Source organism: Plecotus auritus, assembly GCF_963455305.1.
Source record: "Plecotus auritus genome assembly, chromosome: 12".
Taxonomy (NCBI): domain Eukaryota; kingdom Metazoa; phylum Chordata; class Mammalia; order Chiroptera; family Vespertilionidae; genus Plecotus; species Plecotus auritus.
The window spans coordinates 5753865-5774281 of record NC_137778.1 but is presented as its reverse complement, the minus strand read 5'-3'; the positions used below and the strand labels follow the sequence as shown (position 1 = coordinate 5774281).

Genomic DNA, 20417 nt, shown 5'->3' with positions numbered 1-20417 from the left:
AGCAATATATCTGTGTATAACACATAAGGAAGCACCTAGAGACTGTAGACATTTTAAAGTATCTACTAGAGGCCCTGTGCATGAAAATTCGTGCACTTGGGGGGATCCCTCAGCCCAGCCTGTGCCCTCTCGGAGTCTGTGAACCCTCAAGGGGATGTCTGACTGGCAGCTTAGGCCTGCTCCTAAGCTGCAGTCTGGCCTCCCTCTGTGGGAGGTGACTGGGCAGGCTGATCAGGGGACGGAGCCAGAGGGCGAGCTGCTGGCCCTGCCCACCCCCTACCCCTGCTGCCGCTGCTGCCACCCCACCACCACCAGTGGCCTCCCTCTGTGGGTAGCGACCAGGCAGGCCAATCAGGAGTTGGCACTGGCAGGCAAGCTGACAGCCCTGCCCCCTCTGGTCACCCCTCCGCCACGGCTGGTTGCCGCCACCCCCCGATTGCCGTCCCCTCCCTCCGCCTGCTGGCACATGCCTTGGCTGGCCTGGTGCTGCCTGCTCACTGGCCCAGTCTACCTGCCGACCAGTCGTTTCACTGTTTGGTCGATTTGCATATTATGCTTTCATTATATAGGATTTTTTACAATGTGGCTGACTACTTTCAAGATTATAATAATATTCAGTCTTTTTTATTTACTTTGTTTTTATTGTTGACACTATTGCAGATGTCTCTATTTCCCACCCTTTGCCCACCTCCACCCACCCCACCACCACTTCCCTCTGGCGATCACCACACTGTGTCTGTGTGTATGGGTTATGAATATATGTGCTTTGTCTCATCCCTTCACCTCCTTTTATCCGGTCTCTTCTTCCCCCCTCGCCTCTGACAGCTGTCATTTTGTTCCATGTATCTATGCCTCTGTTTCTATTTTGTTCATCAGTTTATTAGATTCCATAAAGTAAGATCATGTGATATTTGTCTTTCTCTGACTGGCTTACTTCGCCAGTAATAATGCCCATTCATGCTGTCACAAAAGGTAAGAACACTGACAGAATTCAGAATCAAAGGCTGCTTTTGCGTTTATCATACAATTTTCTTTTTTATATTCATCATATTTGTGCATTGATATGTTTGTCTAAAGGAATAAATGGTAGCATTTTCAACTTCAAAAAATATTTCATGGTATTTTATTAAATAGGTATATTTCTAAATATTTACATATTTACAACAATGTATAAATGTCTGTACAAAAATAGAAAAATCTCTGCAGAGCTGTGATTTTAACAATGCTCAAGGTTTAACAATGGGGGCCACTTGTGGTGTTAAATTATAGGGAAGACTTGAATTTTTTACATTTTATGCTTTAAATTGTTTAAATTTATAAGCATTAGCAAATGATTGATTTAAAATTAAAATACAAACTCTAAACCATATTATCACATGTTTTCACAACATTTGTGAATAAAAAATTATATTCACAAAGCTTCTAGGGCTGCAAGAAAGGCAGAACATTGGATGTGGTGACAAACACAAATATTCTCATTACAAATCCAGATGGACCTGTGCATACAAAATATGCTAACATTGAGTACAACTGCAGTGAAGTCTTATGTAACATTGTTTTAATTCTGATTTGGTATCAGTGACTTCAAATGTGATGAGTCACATACTTTATGGAGAAATAGGAAGATTAATGTAAGTGGTCAGTACCGTCTGAGCAGAAAAAGCACCTGAACAACATGATGGACACAGCTCTCTGTATGGAGAAGTTTCACAAAATCACTAACATTGGGTTTTGTGCACCCTAAGCCTCACTTTCCCTCTACCCCAAAGTCCTAAGTTCTTTTATCCTGTCCTGTTTCCTCTTAGGAAAATAAGTTAGAGCACAATTTGACCTGGGCCTGAAAGAACCAGCAAGCCTCAGGTTCTGGTAGCAGAGTCCTTCCCATTTCTTCATTCATGTTGGGTCTCTGGGGTGGTATCTTCGGGGCTTGAGCCAACTTTGCCTTCCAGTAGAGGTGGAAATAGTGTCGTGGAGGGAATTCCCCTGGATGAGGCTACTGGAAAGCTGATTCCCCAGATCTCGGAAGAACACACTGGTTCTGAGTCCGGGGTCACAGAATCTTCCATAACTTACATAGCATCTTCGTAGTCATCATCTATAATGCTTGCGGTATTCACTCCAGAGTAGATGGCTGAGGGGCCCTAGAAGGACAGGCACAGGGATAAGGCCAGAGCAGGGAACACAGGTAGAGCATGCCTCCCACCGATTCTCTTTCCCAAGCAGCATAAAGGCATGGTGCGCCGTGCAGCACATGAATTAGAAGTTACTGGAAGACTGTGGCCCTAGGGCAGCCTTTTCAAAGGGTCTGCATTTCACTGGTGGGCTGCAGAGGTGCTGCCGGTGACCTGCAAACTGATCCAAACACACGAGGCCTTCTCTCATTCTTATGGGCCATTGCTAGGCAGTTCCAGGGGCTGTCAGTTTTTTGTTGTTTTTTTATGTCAGAATTTGATATTCATAAAGTAAATGTAGCATGCCACCTAGGGGTTTACCAAGGACTTGAATTCTGTCCTGAGACCTTTGACTGTCACACCACACTTGACAAAATTGCAAAGCACCTGCGTCCCTGCATCCATGAAGAACAGGTATTTCAGTATTTTATGAAAGCATTTTTGTATCATCAGTGATGTTATGAATTGTTCCAAGTTTAGAAATTACCTATTTTTAATTATAAACATCACTGTTTAGCTTATTAATTTATATTTCTACTAGAAGCCCGGTGCACGAAATTCATGCACGGGTAGGGTCCCTAGGCTTGGCCTGCGATCAGGGCTGATTGGGGCCTTTCGGCTGCCGGCTGGGGCCTCCCTCTATTCCATGCCGCCCCCTGATGGTCAGCATACGTCATAGTGAGCAATCGAACTCCCAGCCTCCCAGTCGAACTCCCGAGGGGACACTGTGCATATTAGCCTTTTACATAGAGAGATGTGTTGTTTAGTTAACCTTACAGCACACAGTTATGTATGTACACCTTAACAGTATTTCAGTGTAAAGATTTTTAAATAAAAATTTTAGACTGGGTAAACACTACAGTTTAGTCCCAAGTCACCCATATGTCCATGGCTAAAATACATGTATATGTAAGCCTCCCAAATGTCCTTCTACCGTGACACTTTGTTGTTATAACTGAATGTTTTTATCCCCACTGTGTGAGAAGACAACGGGATCTTTCATTTTTTCTTAGTGGCCATCATTTTAAAAGTATGGGAACCAGACCCCAGGAGAAAGAGCCTGGAGGAAGAATAACAGGAATTCCAACTCACCTTATCCTGCGCCCGTGTCCTCAGGGATGGTACTGTGAAGAAAGGGTGCACGCTGTGAGGTTGTACTTACACTTAAAGTCCTTCACGAAGTTAGTTTTAATAAAGGCTTCTTCCTCTCCGGTCTATTGCCCATGGATTTATTTCTATTAACATTTTTGTCTCACTTTTCTGCCTATCACAAATACACTTCCCTTATTATGCAGAGAAAACGTAACAGCCTGGGGGTGGGAGGATAAGTAGGCCCCTCCTGGCGTTTACAGCCGTCAGCATTTCGGGGCCCACCATGCACTGGGTAGGACAACAGTAGCTACTGGGCGGCTGTGTCGGGTGCTGAGGGGAGTACACAGGCTCCTCACGGAGAAAAGCAGCAGCCACCTCTCCAGTGCTTGCACCTGACTGCAGAGTGAGGTGCACACTCCACGGTCAGGCCACGCAGCATCGGCAGGTTCTCCTCCAGGCAGGTTCCAGGCCGAAGGCCGGCCTTCGGAGAGGCGCAACCATGCTCAGTCAGCGCCAGGGGCAGAACACAGCTCTGCACAGCCCTTTCGTGGTTCCAGGAAAGACAAAGGTCAGAGAAAAAGGCGCTCCCCGTGTCTTACCTGCTGCTGATGGCTGCTCCTGTTGCATGTAGTACACCAGGGAATAAACCTCACCTCCACTTACAACATTCACTGAAAGAGTTTGGAAAAGGGGGGCCTTACCACACAGTCCCTCCTTCCTGCCATTTAAGCTGCTTCAGACACACCACCTCGCGACCGTGAAGACGGGTGAGTCATCTATTTGGAGAGGTGGCCGGAGCACAGCGGGGCCAGGTTTGACTAGCAGGCATGACCCCATGGCCTCTTCCCCGGCTCGCTCTCCCTGCTTTGGTCCCGGTCATGGGGAAACCTCACCATTTTCATAGATAGGATGTTGTTGCACTGGCGCTGTTGAGTTCAGGTATGTGGATTCTCGGGGTACAGGGCTGGGAGGGCTCCTGCAAACACAGAGACTCATGCTATCCATCTGTGATAGCGTTCCAGACATCGCTATCTGAGATGATGAGTAAGACACTGAATGAGAGGGGCCTGTTAGAAAGAGTTCTAAGTAGCATAGTGATTTCTGGGGAAATCAGCAATCCACACAGCTGTATGGTAGAAGCCACAGCCCTACACAGGGGCTGAGTAAGACGCGGCAGAGTATCTCTAGGCATACATTCCATAAGTGTAAGGTGCTCATCTGACTGGCTCACTGTGGCATTGCCCACACCCGGAATAATGCCATTCACATTACGGGTGCTCAGTAAGTACAAAATGAAGAAATATTGATTCACTCCAGATGGAAAACATGTTGCTATGTAGAACGAGTGTCTTGAGGAAAGAAAATAAGATAATTGTCTTGGCATGTATATGCTACTCTGATCTGGAAAAAAAAAAAAAAAAAAACACCCCGAAGAACATTATAACCTGATGAACAAAAAGATAGATACAGAGGCAGTAAAGCATCGAAGAGACTGTCAAATTACAGCGGGAAGGCTGGGGAGTGTTGGGGAGGGGGGAAAGAGATCAACCGAAGGACTTGTATGCATGCATATAAGCACACCAATGGACACAAGACACTGGGGGGGGTGGGATGAGGGCATGCGACAGGGGGTAGGGGAGGCTGGGGGAAGGTCAATGGGGAAAAAAAGGAGATATATGTACTATTATGTGTAATACTTTAAACAATAAAATAAAAATTTTTAAAAATAAATAAAACACCCCTTTTTTGCATAAACAATAACACACTATAAAAATATATCAAGTAAATATTGATATCCCCAGATGAAAGCATTCAAAAAATCTTGCCCTCTTCTAAACTTCTGAAGGACTTTATCATGAAATTTTTCAGTATGTTCATTACTCTCTGGCCTGCGTTACAGAAATATATATTTATCTATGATACTTCACGACTCTCAAAATTTGTATATATTTTCAGGCCTTTCAGCACTCGATGGAATGACTTGCAGACCCTCAGATATTGGTGAATTGATTGAATGAATGCATCGAATGAGTCAAAGTAATGTAGCTTTCTTATTCTACAGATTTAGTGAAGGCAGTAAATTAGGAAGAATGATGAAAGGATTTAAATTAATTTGTTAATATATAAAAGAAGAGTAGCAAATGAATATTCAAAGTTACCAGTGAGGGAACTGTATAGTGGAAGTTTTGGATATAATAAAAATATGGTTCAGCTGCCATGGCTCAGTGGTTAAGCGTTGACCTATGAACCAGGAGGTCACGGTTCAATTCCCGGTCAGGGCACATGCCCGGGTTGCAGGCTCAATAACCAATGCGGGGTGTGCAGGAGGCAGCCAATCAATGATTCTCTCTCATCATTGATGTTTCTATTTCTCTCTCCCTCTTCCTACCTCTCTGAAACCAATAAAATATATATATTTTTTTAATATGAAGAAAGCTCTTGAGAGAGGACCATTTAATTTTTATAAAATAGATTTTCTACACTGTCCGTGCAGACAGAGAGCAGAGGCCTCACCTGGGTGGATCCCCGGCTGAGCGTCTTCCTGAAAGTCAAACACATGAGCACATGTCAATGGGGACTCTCTTCACCAGTTTTTTCCTGCAGCGCTTGTGCGGGGCATGGTTGCCATGCCAGCCCGCCATCACAGATGCCACTGTGTGCCCAAGGGACAAACTGGCAGCCATTCAGGCCGGTCCTGCATTTTGCAGATGAAGAGACTAGGGTCTAGAACAGCCGTGGGCAAACTACGGCCCGCGGGCCGGATCCGGCTGTTCTATCCGGTTCTCTTGCTCTCCCCTCCGCTCCTTTACTTTGAATTTATATTAGTTCACACAAACACTCCATCCATGCTTTTGTTCCGGCCCTCCGGTCCAGTTTAAGAACCCATTGTGGCCCTCGGGTCAAAAAGTTTGCCCACCCCTGGTCTAGAAGAATTAGTGAGCTTTCCAATGACAGTCAACACCAAAGCTTAGACTTGAGCTCAAGCCTTCGAACCTTCACATCTATTGTATCTTTTTGCTTCTGATCTTACAACCACACCTCCTAGTTTTATCGTGACAAGAGCCCGCAGAGGAGGCACTGCCCAGCCCTATCACAGATGGGGTGAGGCTCCCAAAGGTGCAGAAAAAGCTTGTAATTTAAGTGAGAAGCTCCTAGTGTCTTCTCTTGCCTCGTCTCCAACTTGATCAATGGAGACCGAGAAACCAAGTTAAAGGTACAAATAAATATTTAATTACTATTGGGGATAAAGTGAAAAACTAAATAACTTGGTACTCTGTTGATGAATACTGGAAGAGAATTGTAGGCTGTGTGGCCAGGTGAAGCCTCTTGGGGGAAAATGACATGTAAGCCCAGCCGGCGTGGCTCAGTGGTTGAGCGTTGACCTATGAACTAGGAGGTCACAGTTCAATTCCCGGTCAGGGCACATGTCTGGGTTGCAGGCTCAATCCCCAATGTGGGGCGTGCAGGAGGCAGCCGAACAATGATTCTCTCTCATCATTGATGTTTCTATCTCTCTCTCCCTTTCCCTTCCTCTCTGAAATCAATTTTAAAAATGTATTTTTTAAATGACATTTAAACTGAAAAGTGGAAGAGATCCAGCAATGAGTAGAATGTGAGGATATGTGGACAAGCATCGGGGGGAGGGGGAATGTAATTTTAGTCTAAGGTGCAAAGGAATTGATGCATTGACTTTAGTTGGGAGATGGTCAGTATAGCTGGAACTGCTCCCTGTATTTCTCATCCAGGAGCTGATTCATTATTTAAATGGTCACATTTTCATATAAAATTAAATCACAGACTCATTAGGTATCAGCTGGATTTCAACTGATAATACAAAGGGGATAGAAACTTTACTGACAACATTACACTACTCTCATAGGTGCCATTCCCTGCGGGAGCTGTAAGCAGATCTGCAGGCAGGGTGACTCACACGATGCGTTCGTTCCTTATAGTACCCGTGGCACCAATGTAGCCTGTTTCAGTGAAAACCAGGGTCACATAACAACATACCAAGCTCTGTAAACACTCACCTGCTCTTCTCTTGAGCCAACAGCAAAACAACAGGGCCATGGTGCTGAGACCAAGGCTGCCGAGCAGCCCCTCGAGGATGGTTGAAGAAAGATTTCCTCTGTCCTCCGCGGGCACTGAGGGGAGAGACCTGTGCGTGAGCTGCCAAGGAGAAGGACTTCGATTTGGAGAGCAGACGTCTTGAGGCCAAGGCCAGCCCTTCGCAGGGGGAGGGGGCAGTGAGACTTAGCTATCTAGAGACTTGCAGCTCTTCACCATGATGAAAGAACCAGAGGTGCACCCCGCCAGTAGGTCCTCCAGGCCCCCTCAGAGACCTCCCCCAGGGCAGCACCACCCACCAAACCCCATCTGGGGTAACACAGCAGCAAAAATGGCACCTACTAAAGCAGGGCAATGTTGTTAGTCATGTTGTTTGTATTATCAGCTCACAGGCCCGTGAAACCCTCCCAGGGTGCTGAGAAAGAGGCGTTGACCAAGACCGTTCCGTAGGCTGAGTGGTACCTGTGACGTGGAGTGGCACCACCTCACTGCGCTGGGCGCCCCGGCCATTGTCGGCCTCACAGGAATAGTTCCCAGAACGTTCTGTGGTCAAAGAGAGGTTGAAGGATGCTCCTCCTCCGAAGGGGGCTGAGCTGTTCCCCAGAGGGACCTCCTCGTGGTAAAACTGGTACAGGATGGGGGGAGAGCCTCTCCCGGCTTCGCAGTGCAGCTCCACCACATCCCCCACCGCCTTCTCGGCCCCCGGAGCCTTGAAGGTGAGGACAGGCTGAGACACTGGAACTGAAGAAGACGGTGGGATGTCTAAGAGGGCGTCTGATCGTGTGACAGACTCACCATCTCTTCCCTCAGGGGCTCAGCCCCACGAGCTTCCTCAGGGTGCCCCCAAAGAAACACAGAGCCCCCTGTGCGAGCCCCTGACGGCTGAGGGGCAGGGCACTTACTTCTGACAGCGATGCTCACGAGCCCACTGAGACTGGGGCCATGGCCGTTGTCCGCTGCACAGTAATAGGTCTCCGCATCGCCTTCTCTCACCGCAGGAATCTCAAACTCCGCCGTCAGGGCGGGCTGGGTCTTAGCTCCCAGCTTTAAACCCAGGGCCCCTCTGTACCAGAGGAAGGTGATGTCTCCTGTCCCCCCAGTGGCCACGCAGACCAGAACCAGCTTCTCTCCCTTCATCACGTGGCCCCCTGGAGGCTGTGTCTCCAAGCTCACATTGTAGACAGGGATTCCTGCAGAAGCACAGATGACACATGAGAGCGCTGAGGAGGGAGCGTCAGGGGCAGGAGGAGGTGTGACTGTCCTGGGGAAAGGCACTGGATGGAGTCAGTCACTTATGTAGTTTAATTGGGGGGGGGGGGCGGGGGGGTCTGCTGATTTGAAATTGGCATTGTTTGGGTTGATGGTGGTAGGCTAAGAAAGGCACCATAATCTTACCACGGAGGATGCAGCATCACCTCCCTCCCTAGGACATGGACCTCCCACCACCCTGCTGTCTCTCAGCACCCATTCCTCACGGCACAAAGCTGTGGTCAGTACTGCGGGTTACAGAGCAGACCGCCTGGGTTAGAGGGATGCGTCCAACTCCGTGCTGAAACAGGGCCTGCTCTCTGCTTGGTGTGTGTAGGTATGTGTGTGTGTGTGGTATGTGTGGAGGGTGTGTGTGTGTGTGTGTGTGTGGTATGTGTGGAGGGTGTGTGTGTGTGTGTGTGTGTGTGTGTGGTATGTGTGGAGGGTGTGTGTGTGTGTGTGGTATGTGTGGAGGGTGTGTGTGTGTGTGTGCGTGGTATGTGTGGAGGGTGTTTGTGTGGTATGTGTGGTGTGTGTGTGTGGTATGTGTGGTATGTGTGGTGTGTGTGTGTGTGTGTGTGGTGTGTGTGTGTGGTATGTGTGGTATGTGTGGTGTGTGTGTGTGTGTGTGGTGTGTGTGGTGTGTGTGTGTGTGTGTGTGTGTGGTGTGTGTGTGGTGTGTGTGTGTGTGTGTGGTGTGTGTGGTGTGTGTATGGTGTTGTGTGGTGTGTGTGTGTGTGTGTGTGGTGTGTGTGGTGTGTGTGGTGTGTGTGGTGTGTGTGTGTGTGTGTGGTGTGTGTGGTGTGTGTATGTGTGGTGTGTGTGTGTGGTGTGTGTGTGGTGTGTGTGTGTGTGTGTGTGGTGTGTGTGTGTGTGTGTGTGTGGTATGTGTGGTATGTGTGGTGTGTGTGTGTGGTGTGTGTGGTGTGTGTGTGTGTGTGTGTGTGTGTGGTGTGTGTGGTGTGTGTATGTGTGGTATGTGTGGTGTGTGTGTGTGTGTGGTGTGTGTGGTGTGTGTGTGTGTGTGTGTGGTGTGTGTGGTGTGTGTATGTGTGGTGTGTGTGTGTGTGTGTGTGTGTGGTGTGTGTGTGTGTGTGTGTATGGTGTTGTGTGGTGTGTGTGTGTGTGTGTGTGGTGTGTGTGTGGTGTGTGTGGTGTGTGTATGTGTGGTATGTGTGGAGGGTGTGTGTGTGTGTGTGGTATGTGTGGAGGGTGTGTGTGTGTGTGTGTGTGGTAAGTGTGGAGGGTGTGTGTGTGGTATGTGTGGTGTGTGTGTGTGTGTGTGTGTGTGGTATGTGTGGAGGGTGTGTGGTGTGTGTGTGTGGTATGTGTGGAGGGTGTGTGGTGTGTGTGTGTGGTATGTGTGGAGGGTGTGTGTGTGTGTGTGTGGTATGTGTGGGGTGTGTGTGTGTGTGTGTGTGGTGTGTGTGTGTGGTGTGTGTGGTGTGTGTGGTGTGTGTGGTGTGTGCAGTGTGTGCGGTGTGTGTGGTGTGGTGTGTGTGGTGTGTGTGTGTGGTGTGTGTGGTGTGGTGTGCATGTGGTGTGTGTGGTATGTGGTGTGTGGTGTGTGTATGTGTGGTGTGTGGTGTGTGTGGTGTGTGTGTGTGGTATGTGTGGTATGTGTGGTGTGTGTGTGTGTGTGTGGTGTGTGTGTGGTGTGTGTGTGTGTGGTGTGTGTGTGGTGTGTGTGTGTGTGTGTGTGTGTGTGGTATGTGTGGTATGTGTGGTGTGTGTGTGTGGTGTGTGTGGTGTGTGTGTGTGTGTGTGGTGTGTGTGTGGTGTGTGTGGTGTGTGTATGTGTGGTATGTGTGGTGTGTGTGTGTGGTATGTGTGGTATGTGTGGTGTGTGTGTGTGTGTGTGGTGTGTGTGGTGTGTGTGTGTGTGTGGTGTGTGTGGTGTGTGTATGTGTGGTGTGTGTGTGTGTGTGTGTGTGGTGTGTGTGTGTGTGTGTATGGTGTTGTGTGGTGTGTGTGTGTGTGTGTGTGGTGTGTGTGGTGTGTGTGGTGTGTGTATGTGTGGTATGTGTGGTGTGTGTGTGTGGTATGTGTGGTATGTGTGGTGTGTGTGTGTGTGTGTGGTGTGTGTGTGTGTGTGGTGTGTGTGTGTGGTATGTGTGGTATGTGTGGTGTGTGTGTGTGTGTGTGTGTGTGTGTGTGTGTGTGGTGTGTGTGGTGTGTGTATGTGTGGTGTGTGTGTGTGGTGTGTGGTGTGTGTGTGTGTGTGTGTGTGTATGGTGTTGTGTGGTGTGTGTGTGTGTGTGTGTGGTGTGTGTGTGGTGTGTGTGTGGTGTGTGTGTGTGTGGTATGTGTATGGTGTTGTGTGGTGTGTGTGTGTGTGTGTGTGTGGTGTGTGTGTGGTGTGTGTGGTGTGTGTGTGTGTGTGTGGTGTGTGTGTGTGTGTGTGTGGTGTGTGTGTGGTGTGTGTGTGTGTGTGTGTGGTGTGTGTGGTGTGTGTATGGTGTTGTGTGGTGTGTGTGTGTGTGTGTGTGGTGTGTGTGGTGTGTGTGGTGTGTGTGGTGTGTGTGTGTGTGTGGTGTGTGTGGTGTGTGTATGTGTGGTGTGTGTGTGTGGTGTGTGTGTGTGGTGTGTGTGTGTGTGTGTGTGGTGTGTGTGTGGTGTGTGTGTGTGTGTGTGTGGTGTGTGTGTGTGTGTGGTGTGTGTGGTGTGTGTGTGTGTGGTGTGTGTGTGTGTGGTGTGTGTGGTGTGTGGTGTGTGTGTGGTGTGTGTGTGTGTGGTGTGTGTGGTGTGTGTGGTGTGTGTGTGTGTGTGGTGTGTGGTGTGTGTGGTGTGTGTATGTGCGGTGTGTGTGTGGTGTGTGTGTGGTGTGTGTGGTGTGTGTGTGTGTGGTGTGTGTGGAGAGTGTATGTGTGGTGTGTGTGGTGTGTGTGTGGTGTGTGTGTGTGGTGTGTGTGTGTGTGTGTGTGTGGTGTGTGTGGTGTGTGTGGTGTGTGTATGTGTGGTGTGTGGTGTGTGTTTCTCCGTCACCAACGTTGACTGTGAGCGGGTCTGGGAAGCCCAGGCACCTGGAGAGCAGCTGCTTAGGGCACAATGGACACATGCTGGTCTGAGGATGAGAGGTTATCAGAAGCAGCAGCTCTGACTTGCCCTAACATTGGTGATTTTGAATCAGAAAACACCTTCTTTTCTGTCTTTAAAAGCCAGGCCACACTTTTCTTCATTAGGCAGATTTTCTCCACTCTCTCCAGCAGCTGAAGACGCACAATCAAGTTTGTCTAAATGTGCTTCTGCTTGCTTGGATGGGAATAGCAAGGAGAAGGGAGGACCCCGTAAGGACTCTGACAGAGAGCAGCTCAGGTACAGCTCCTATTTCCGCAGGAGCCGAACAGACCGTCAGCACAGCCCAGGCTCACGCCCCCTTAGCCACCCAGCAGAGGCCCAGTGGCACTCACTCCGCACATCTATCTGGATTCTCCGGCTCCGTATGACTTTAGGTGCCGCTGTCTGAGCTTCACACCAGTAGGTCCCTGAATCTCTCCTCTTCAGGGCAGGGATCTGGAGCGCTGGGGAGTTGTTCCAGCCCAGCCCCAGGGCGGAGCCGTCTTTGAAGAAGCAGAACTGGATCTGGACACCTACCTTCTGCGGAGGGAGTTGGGTCTTACAGGTCAGGGTCATTGAGTTCCCCTCTATGGGCTGAGAAGGGCTGACTGTCAAAAGCAGCACTAGAGAGAAGGATTAAACACAGATTCCAGGGCAGTGGCACTCAAAGTCATTTTGGATTCTTAGCATTTGAAACAAGACTGAGAGCCTGCCCTAGCCAGTGTGGCTCAGTGGATAGAGCGGCAGCCTGGAGACTGAAGGGTCCCGGGTTTGATTCTGGTCAAGGGCACATGCCTGGGATGCAGGCTTGATCCCCAGCAGGAGGTGGGCAGAAGGCAGCCAATCGATGATTCTCTCTCATCATTGATGTTTCTATCTCTCCCTCTCCCTTCCTCTCTGAAATCAACAAAAATAAGAAGAGAGTGAGAACCAGCCAGCTGGACACACAGATCACATCACCACCCACAGGTGGTCCATGGGCTTTCCTTTGCCATGTGCTCACCCCGACACACCTGCCTCTGTGTGGCATCGCCTCCTGCCACAAGGCAGCCCTTACCTCTGACTCGGTTCTTACTCACCGAGGTTTCTACCCATGACCTAAGAGCACCTTTTCTGGACACAGTGCAGGGATACTCACAGCTGGCATTGCAGCTGGCATTGGGGAAGACAAAGCTTGAAGCCTTCGGAAAAGTGAATCTATTTCATCCGTCCTTGTTGTAGGCCTTAGTGGTTATTTTCTTCTGTCTCCTTTCCCCTGGCATCTCAGGCTATCTCTTTCAAAGACAGAATATAAAACCTGGAGGAACTGGGAAAGACTTAGAGAAACTCGATTCCTTCTTTACTGATTCTCTTTTGCCCTTTTTATTGTAATGAAAGAAGCAGGCATGCACTTGCTTAGAAATGCCCTCAATCCACACGTCTACACAGCCTGCGTTCTGAGACTTTTTGTTTGTTTACTTTTTTCATATGTATTTATGTCTGTTTGTTTGTGGGTTTTTTTCTTTTCTTTTCTTGCGAGACTTCTTTACAAGCCCCTTTAGAAGCCATGTTTACAAGGAGAAAATTGAATCCATATCTTGAACCTCAGGGGTGTATGTTTTTGCCTTAGGAGCTTTTTCCTGGATGAATTAAAGATGGTTATATTTGTATTCTGCTTTCACCTCATCTCCTTATGGTGAGGAAAGGAAGAGGTATTTCTTAGGAAAATGCTTAAAATTTCCCAAATAGTAGACGCTCTGGGGGTTGAATAAACAACCCCTGAATGGCCAGTGCTCTCGGGATTTTGATGTCTCATGGGCTGCTGCATCTTGAATCCACCAGATAAAAACGCCGAGTGTTCCAGATCCCCGAGGGGGTATTTCTGGTTTGATATCTGTAATCTTTTCCCTGGAATGCTGTACCTTGGGACCTGGAGAACATCAGTTCCAGAATGATGCGACAAGAGTTGCCCCGTGCTGGGGGGTGGGATGCCCTGCACAGCAGAGTCACTTTCTCTCCTTGGATAACTGCAGTCCCTAGAGGCCTGAGGAGCAGCACAGATGTAGGGTCTGAGCAGAAAAGGGAAGAAAAAAGGTACCTGGGCACCCGTAGGCCACTTTTCTGGATGAGTCTGTGTTGACGATGGAATGGGACATCAGAAAGCTCAGTTTTCAAGGGTTTGGAGCTCAATCTTACAGCTTGGAGCTTATTTCAGATTAGAGGCCCAGTGTATGAATTCGTGCACGGGTGGGGTCCCTTGGCCTGGCCCGCGATCGGGACTGATCGGGGCCATCTTGCCCAGTCCCGATCAGGGCCTTCGGGACCGGCCAGGGGGAGGGACCACAGGAGGTTGGCGGTGCGAGCGCACTACCACCAGGGGCAGTCCCTGTGTTCAACATCTGCCTCCTGGTGGTCAGTGTGCATCATAGCTACTGGCCGGTCATCCAGTTGCTTAGGCTTTTATATATATAGGTAATTCTCAGGCGCAGAGGCTACATGGGAAATTCCTGGTGGCAGAAACTTTCATCACCCTGGGTGTGGCTTAGGCTAGGACTGGGCACTTGTGTGCCTTTACGGAGTGACAACGGGACCAAGAACAAGACACCAGGGCATTAACCCAGGCATGAATTCGACTTGGACAAACACCAGGCGAGGGGCCCAGCCGGAGGAGTCGGCTCTGAGTCCCTCTCCTCATAGGAACCCTAATCCGGGGTCCCTTGCTGCACGTGCAGCCTGTGTTCCTGAGGGGACAGCACAGCCTCGTTTAACTCTGTGCTCAGTATTTTATGTACACAAAGAAGTTCTGACACATATTAGATTTAAACACACTTCCGTGAAATATTTCTTCTTGGGGAAATGGCCTCCTCTCTCCATCTGGTAAAGGTGAGACTTCAAGTGAGGCTCAGAACAGTGAAGTAAGTTTGCAGAAATCAGAGTCCGAGAGAGAAACCACGCTGGTAACTGCTGAGGCAGCCTCAGAGCTGACACTGGGAAGGAGTGGCAGCACTGTTTTATGTTGCACGTGGCCCCGGGGCTGGCTGTAACGGTGTTCTCCAGGGTATGTGACTCCTTTCTCCCTCCTGGTGTAACGCCAGCTGAGGAATACACTGAGGCCTCAGAGCCCCTGAGGCTGCGAGGGCAGAGATTCTTCTAAAATCAATCTTTGAGGGAGGGTGGCTGGGTGGGAGGTAATCAACCAAAGACCTTATATGCATATATGCATAACCCGGGGACACAGACAGTGGGGTGGTGAGGGCCTGGAGTGGGGGGCGGGGCAGGCTGGAGGGAGTCAATGGGGGGAGAAGGAGACATATGTAATACTTTCAACAATAAAGAATTCTGAAAACAATTGTTATAAAAATAAATAAATAAAAATAAAATCAATCTTTGACACCCATGACTTCTGTGTGCAAGCAGCATATCCCTCCCTAAGCTGGGACTTCCCAGGGAAAAAAAGACTATGGTTTTGAGGTAAGACCAACACCTGCTCCCCAAGCTGAACATGCAAATATCAGGTACAGAAACAAATGTGAACACAGCAGCCTAGGCCCGAATGAGCCACGGTTATTTATACACCTCGGTAGCTGTCATCAGATGTCAGATAGCCACCCACTGGCCTCCGGGGTTGGCCCACGTGTCAAGGTACCCACCGACCATGAAGAAGAAAGGGAAGTGCAACTCACCTGTTGGTTCACAGCGCTGAGCTGGGAGAGAATTCGGCAGAGGTCAGTGCAGAACACCAAATCCAAAACCCATGCCAGGTTTAATTTTCCAAAGAGCTTTCCCAACGACAGACCCTCCCTCCCTGCACCCCCCCCCCACATCTTTCCCTTCCTCTTCCTTTACTTTCTCTCTTCCCTTTCTTCTCTTCTCTCCTCCCTTCCTCCTGATTTTTACCCTTCCTTCCTCCCTTCCTTTCTTCTTTCTCTCCAGTCCTTTTCTCACATTCCACATTACCCATAAGACACCTGCCCATAAACAGCACATAGTTCATTTTATGATTATAAAGCAATTTTCAAGAACTTCTCTCTTTTATAATTACAAGATGGTGCCTTTGTTTTAGAACTACTTAGCAGCTCCCTTCTTCAAGCCCCCATTTCCAGGCCCTCCTCTCCAAGTCCGGATGACCCAGCTCTAATGCTGCCTCGTGTGACGGTAGCCAGGATAGTGGGAGGCGCCTGCGAAGGCCTGATAATCACTGAAACTGCACCTCCGGTGGGAAACGCGGGCTCCCCAGCCCGACGGCTTGGCAAGAGGCTCTTCCTCTTCCACGTTGTGTCACCCTGAGAAAAAGGTTCCATCTCTCTATCCGTTCCTTTTCTGAAGAAATGGAGATAATGACAGATTTGCCTCATAGAGTTTTGTGAGAATTAAATAAGTTGATAGCCATAAAATGCTTAGAATAGTGCCTAGAACTTATTTAACATTCAGTAAATACTATCTCATTATTATTGTCATCTATTTAACAGGAGGTGCAGTTTCAGTGATTAAGCCCATGTTTAGTCTGAGATGCCTTCTTTTTTTAGGTTAAATGTTTATTATTTAAGAAATTAGTTCCTCGGGTAGAAGAAAAAAATGGATAAAGGCTTACATAAAAATCACATTTTCTTTATTCATCTATACAACAAATACTATATACGAAGCATTGTAGATGGCACTTATATTATAGGAATAAAGATGAATGGTAGTCTTTGTTGTCGAAATTTTACCTTTTAGTGGAAGAGAGCCAATTAAAAATAAATATATGGCATGATTTCAGAGAATGATTAATGCCATAAGGAAAACAAATCAGAGGAATAAGTTACTGATGATCTCATGATGGTCTTGACTATTTAGACAAATGTCAATCGAGGAGAAAACTAAATGAAATTAGAGTGAAAGCCTACTGAGTACTTGGAAATGGTCATTTCTGGAGGAGAAGCAGCTCCTGCAAAGACATTACAAAGGCATAACCTCTCCCACGGTGGGACAAGAAGGCCAGCGCATCTGGAATTGACCAGGTGGACTGACAGTGGTTGATATTGGTGTGAGAGCAATAAGCAGGAGCCAGTCGGGGGGATTTCTGGACTTGGTAATAGTCTGGGATTTTTATTTTAGACTAGAGGCCCGATGCACGAAATTCGTGCAAGAGTAGGCCTTCGCAGCCTCGGCCGCCTCGATCCTCCCTTGCAGCCGCCGTGGCCCCGGCTTCATCTTGGAAGGACGTCCGGAAGGACATCCAGTCTAATTAGCATATTATGCTTTTATTATTATAGATATTATTGGGAGCTATGGACAGTTCTGACTTAATTTGCATTTGTAAAATCACCCTCACACTGTGAGAAGAATAAAGTATAGACATACAGAGGAAGCAAGGAAAATGCTAGTGGGAGTTTAATCTGAAAGAGTGACGATGATCATGGCCCAGGTTAAGTAGTACTGGTGCTGTGACGTGGCCAGATTTCAGTGTACATTTTGAAAATACAAGTTACTTATGGATCAGATATAAAGTATAAGAGAAAGAGAGGAGTTAAGTATAACTCCTAGATTCTTGGCAATGGCAACTGGAAAAGTGGTGGGGACGTTTATGAAAATGGAGAAATCATGGGGAGAAATAGGTTATGCTTTTTAGTGGTGGTGATCACTTGGGAGAGCAAAGGATCTGTTTGGATATGTTGAGTTTAAGATACCTACTAGACAGTTGAATGGCAATTGAATACATGAATATCGTTCAAAGGAAAGATCAAATTTGGAGAAATAAGGTTAATTTTAAGTATTTTAAGTATTTGAAATGAGATATAAAGTGACCAAATTGTATAACTTGCAGAAGTGAGTAGGAATGGAAAAGAGAAGTCTAGGTACCAACCTTAAGAAAATGAAACATTTTGAGATCAGTAAAGAAGCAGGTATTGAGTTAAAATGAACAACAGAATATAGTGCTCCAGAATCTAAGCAAAAATGTACATCCAGAAGACTGAGTGATCAACTGTCAGATACTCCTGAGAGGGTGAATAAGATGAGAAATGCAAATTGAATCCTGAATGGGGCAACATACAGGTGGCTGATATTAGCAACAGTGGTTTTAATGGTGTGGTGGGAATTAAAGACTTATTTAAGTGAGTTTAAGAAAGCAGAAGAAGGAATTTTAAGGAGCTAGAACAGTTTAGCAGTTTCCAGGAATTAGAAAGGAGGGAGTATTTGACTATTAAGAGAGGGCTGAGGAAATTTTTGAAGTGATGAAATTTATTGAAGTTGTGGAAATGTTCTGTACTTCGACTGTGCTGGAGGTCACATGACACTAAGACTCTGTCAAACATCATAGACAGTGTGTTGAAAAAGTAAAGCTTACTCTAATGTAAATTAAAAATAAAGTTTTAAAACAGGATGGAATGATATAGCAACTTATGGAAAAATGTATCAAGGGAGGCAGAGGCATGGTGGAAACATTGAGGAGTCACATTTCTATTATTTTCAGATGAGATATGTTATGGGAATAACCCAGATGAAGAAACATTTTGAGGGGATCTGGCACCCAATGCACAAGAGGAGAGTCCTGTTTTTGATAGGATGAAGAACAATATATTCATGATAGGGGAAGAAAAGATGGAGTACGCAAATATAGAGGTGGGTGAATTGATATATATATATAGCAATATAATGAGGACATGTTCTTCTGATTGCTTTTATTTTCTTAATGAAATATTAATCAAAATTATAAATTGGGACTAGGAAGGAAGAAATTTGAGAAGAAAGGAGAAGGTACCACATAGTGGTCCTCAGGAATGGAAGAGCACTGATTGGGAAAGTGCAGGAGGATCTCGTGGCGTGGCTGATTATGGGTGGCCCTGCACGTACAGGGAGGTAAATCGGCAGGATTGTGCCTTTGGTATGAAGTCACAATCAGCTGCTCAGGCACAGGTGTGAAGAATGCAGAAAACTGTGCTAATCAGGAGACTGCTGCGGGGGAAGAGAGGTGAAGGTACATGCAAAGGAGTATTGTGATGGACTACAGAGTTAAGTTGACTACTGTGAGAAGAGAGGATGTAAAGTGCAGTAATTGACAATGGAAAAGTCATCCTGGGGAGCTGAAGACATGCTGGAGACAGAGCATTAGAGAACGTGAGCTGAGATACAGTCTATTAGTTGTGTGGGGAAGGGGGGCTGATGCTGAAAACAATGATTTTGGGAATAGGGCGGTTGTTGGCAATGTTCTGGGGATTGATGGCAGGAATGGGAGGTCATAAAAAGATAAAGAAACACAATGTTTATAGTAAGAAGGGCAAAGAACTGAGAGACCAATTTGTTGTACAAACTATCTTTGTGGCTATTGAAAATACCAAAAACAAAATCATCAATTGAAAGTAGAAAGACAGCCTGGCCGGTGTGGCTCACTGGTAGAGCATCAACCTATGAACCAGGAAGTCAGGGTTTGATTCCCAGTCAGGGCACATGCCTAGGTTGCAGGGTCCGTCCCCAGTGTGGGGCATGCAGGAGGCAGCCGATCGAAGACTCTCTGTCATCATTGATGTTTCTAACTCTCTCTCTCCTTCTCCCTTCCTCTCTGAAATCAACAAAGAATATATAAAAATAAATAAATAAATAAATAAATACAAGTCGAAAGACAGACGGTGAACACATCCTATGAGATAAAAGCTAAAATGATAATTTCCTTTTTAAAAATCTGGCTTTCTTGTATCTGCCACTGTCTGCCTGACTCCAGCCTCCCCTGGAGGTAGAGATGTAAGCATCCCTGAGCATAGCCAGGCAGAATCTTACCCTGAGAGCCCACAGCTCTTCAGAAGACAGAGCCCCCCGTGTGCTGGAATCCCACACTCTGTTCTGGGTCATCCTACTCACCACAGAGCAACAGCAAGAGCTTCAGCAGCATGAGGACAAGGTCGGGGACTGTAATTTGAGCTGCTCTCTCACCAAAAAAAGCATTTACCTCAGAGTGAAGAGGTGGGTTCCTCAGATGTTTGAGGAAGTCGGGACCGGAAGTCACCCTGCAGTGCAAGTTTACAAAAATAGAAGAAGAAACAAGAGTGCGCCAATGGCCAGCTTCTATCTTCTGTTCCGTAGAGGTGAGAAGATAAAAGGGGCCCTGCCAAGCTTCAGTCAGGGTGCCACGGGCCAGCTGGGGACAGCCACTGATAATGACGTGCACGCGAGAACCTCCCGGAAGGCCCGGGACCAGCACACCATGTGGCCAGATGTGGACAAAACCAGAGCAAAATCCAACAAGCTCCACAAATAACAGGTTGAAAGGGAACTAGTAATAGCAGCAGGCTCAAAAATGTGTGGAGAAGAACTCCACTTTTTTAACCTTGTCTTTATTTGTTCATTTATATTTTATTTTTTCATTTATTTTCTTTCTTTACTATTTCTGTTTTATCTCTTATTTATCTCTCTTCTTTTCTTATCTATTTTTTCTCTTTCTCTTTTCTTTTTCTGTTGTGCTTTTATTTAAATAGGGGCCCAGTGCACGAATTCATGCACCTTGAAAGGAACTGTGGGCCACAAGGTTGTGGTGGCCACAGGAGCAGGTCTCGGCCCATCCTCCGTGCCACCTCCTGGCCCCTCCCACCGTGGCCCCCAGTCCCCTGTCTGCTGGCAGCCCCGCTCCCGCCACCACCACTCCCACACGCTGACAGCACAGGCCCCACTCACACCCGCTGATGGCACAGGGCGATTGGGCCAGCGCTGTCAGCTGGTGCCAGTGGTGGCTGCTGTCCCGATCGCCCCTCAGGAGCAGGGGGAGGTGGAGAAGCCCTGAAGGGCGATCGGGGCCAGCAGCTGCTGCTCGCACCCGCTGATGTTGCAGAG

General features: G+C 47.5%; 1 protein-coding gene across 1 annotated transcript; it reads right to left on the bottom strand.

Annotated features, from left to right (window-relative positions):
• Positions 1 to 2069: 2069 nt before the first annotated feature.
• Positions 2070 to 19482, bottom strand: LOC308237395 (Fc receptor-like protein 1; the record flags this gene model as incomplete). Its single annotated transcript, XM_080648053.1, has 11 exons — positions 2070 to 2141; positions 3264 to 3295; positions 3863 to 3934; positions 4157 to 4239; positions 5778 to 5805; positions 7295 to 7408; positions 7794 to 8072; positions 8234 to 8521; positions 11990 to 12259; positions 15299 to 15319; positions 19452 to 19482. The coding sequence occupies 11 exons, from the start codon at positions 19480 to 19482 to the stop codon at positions 2070 to 2072; spliced, it is 1290 nt and encodes a 429-aa protein (XP_080504179.1).
• Between the last annotated feature and the right edge of the window lie 935 nt (positions 19483 to 20417).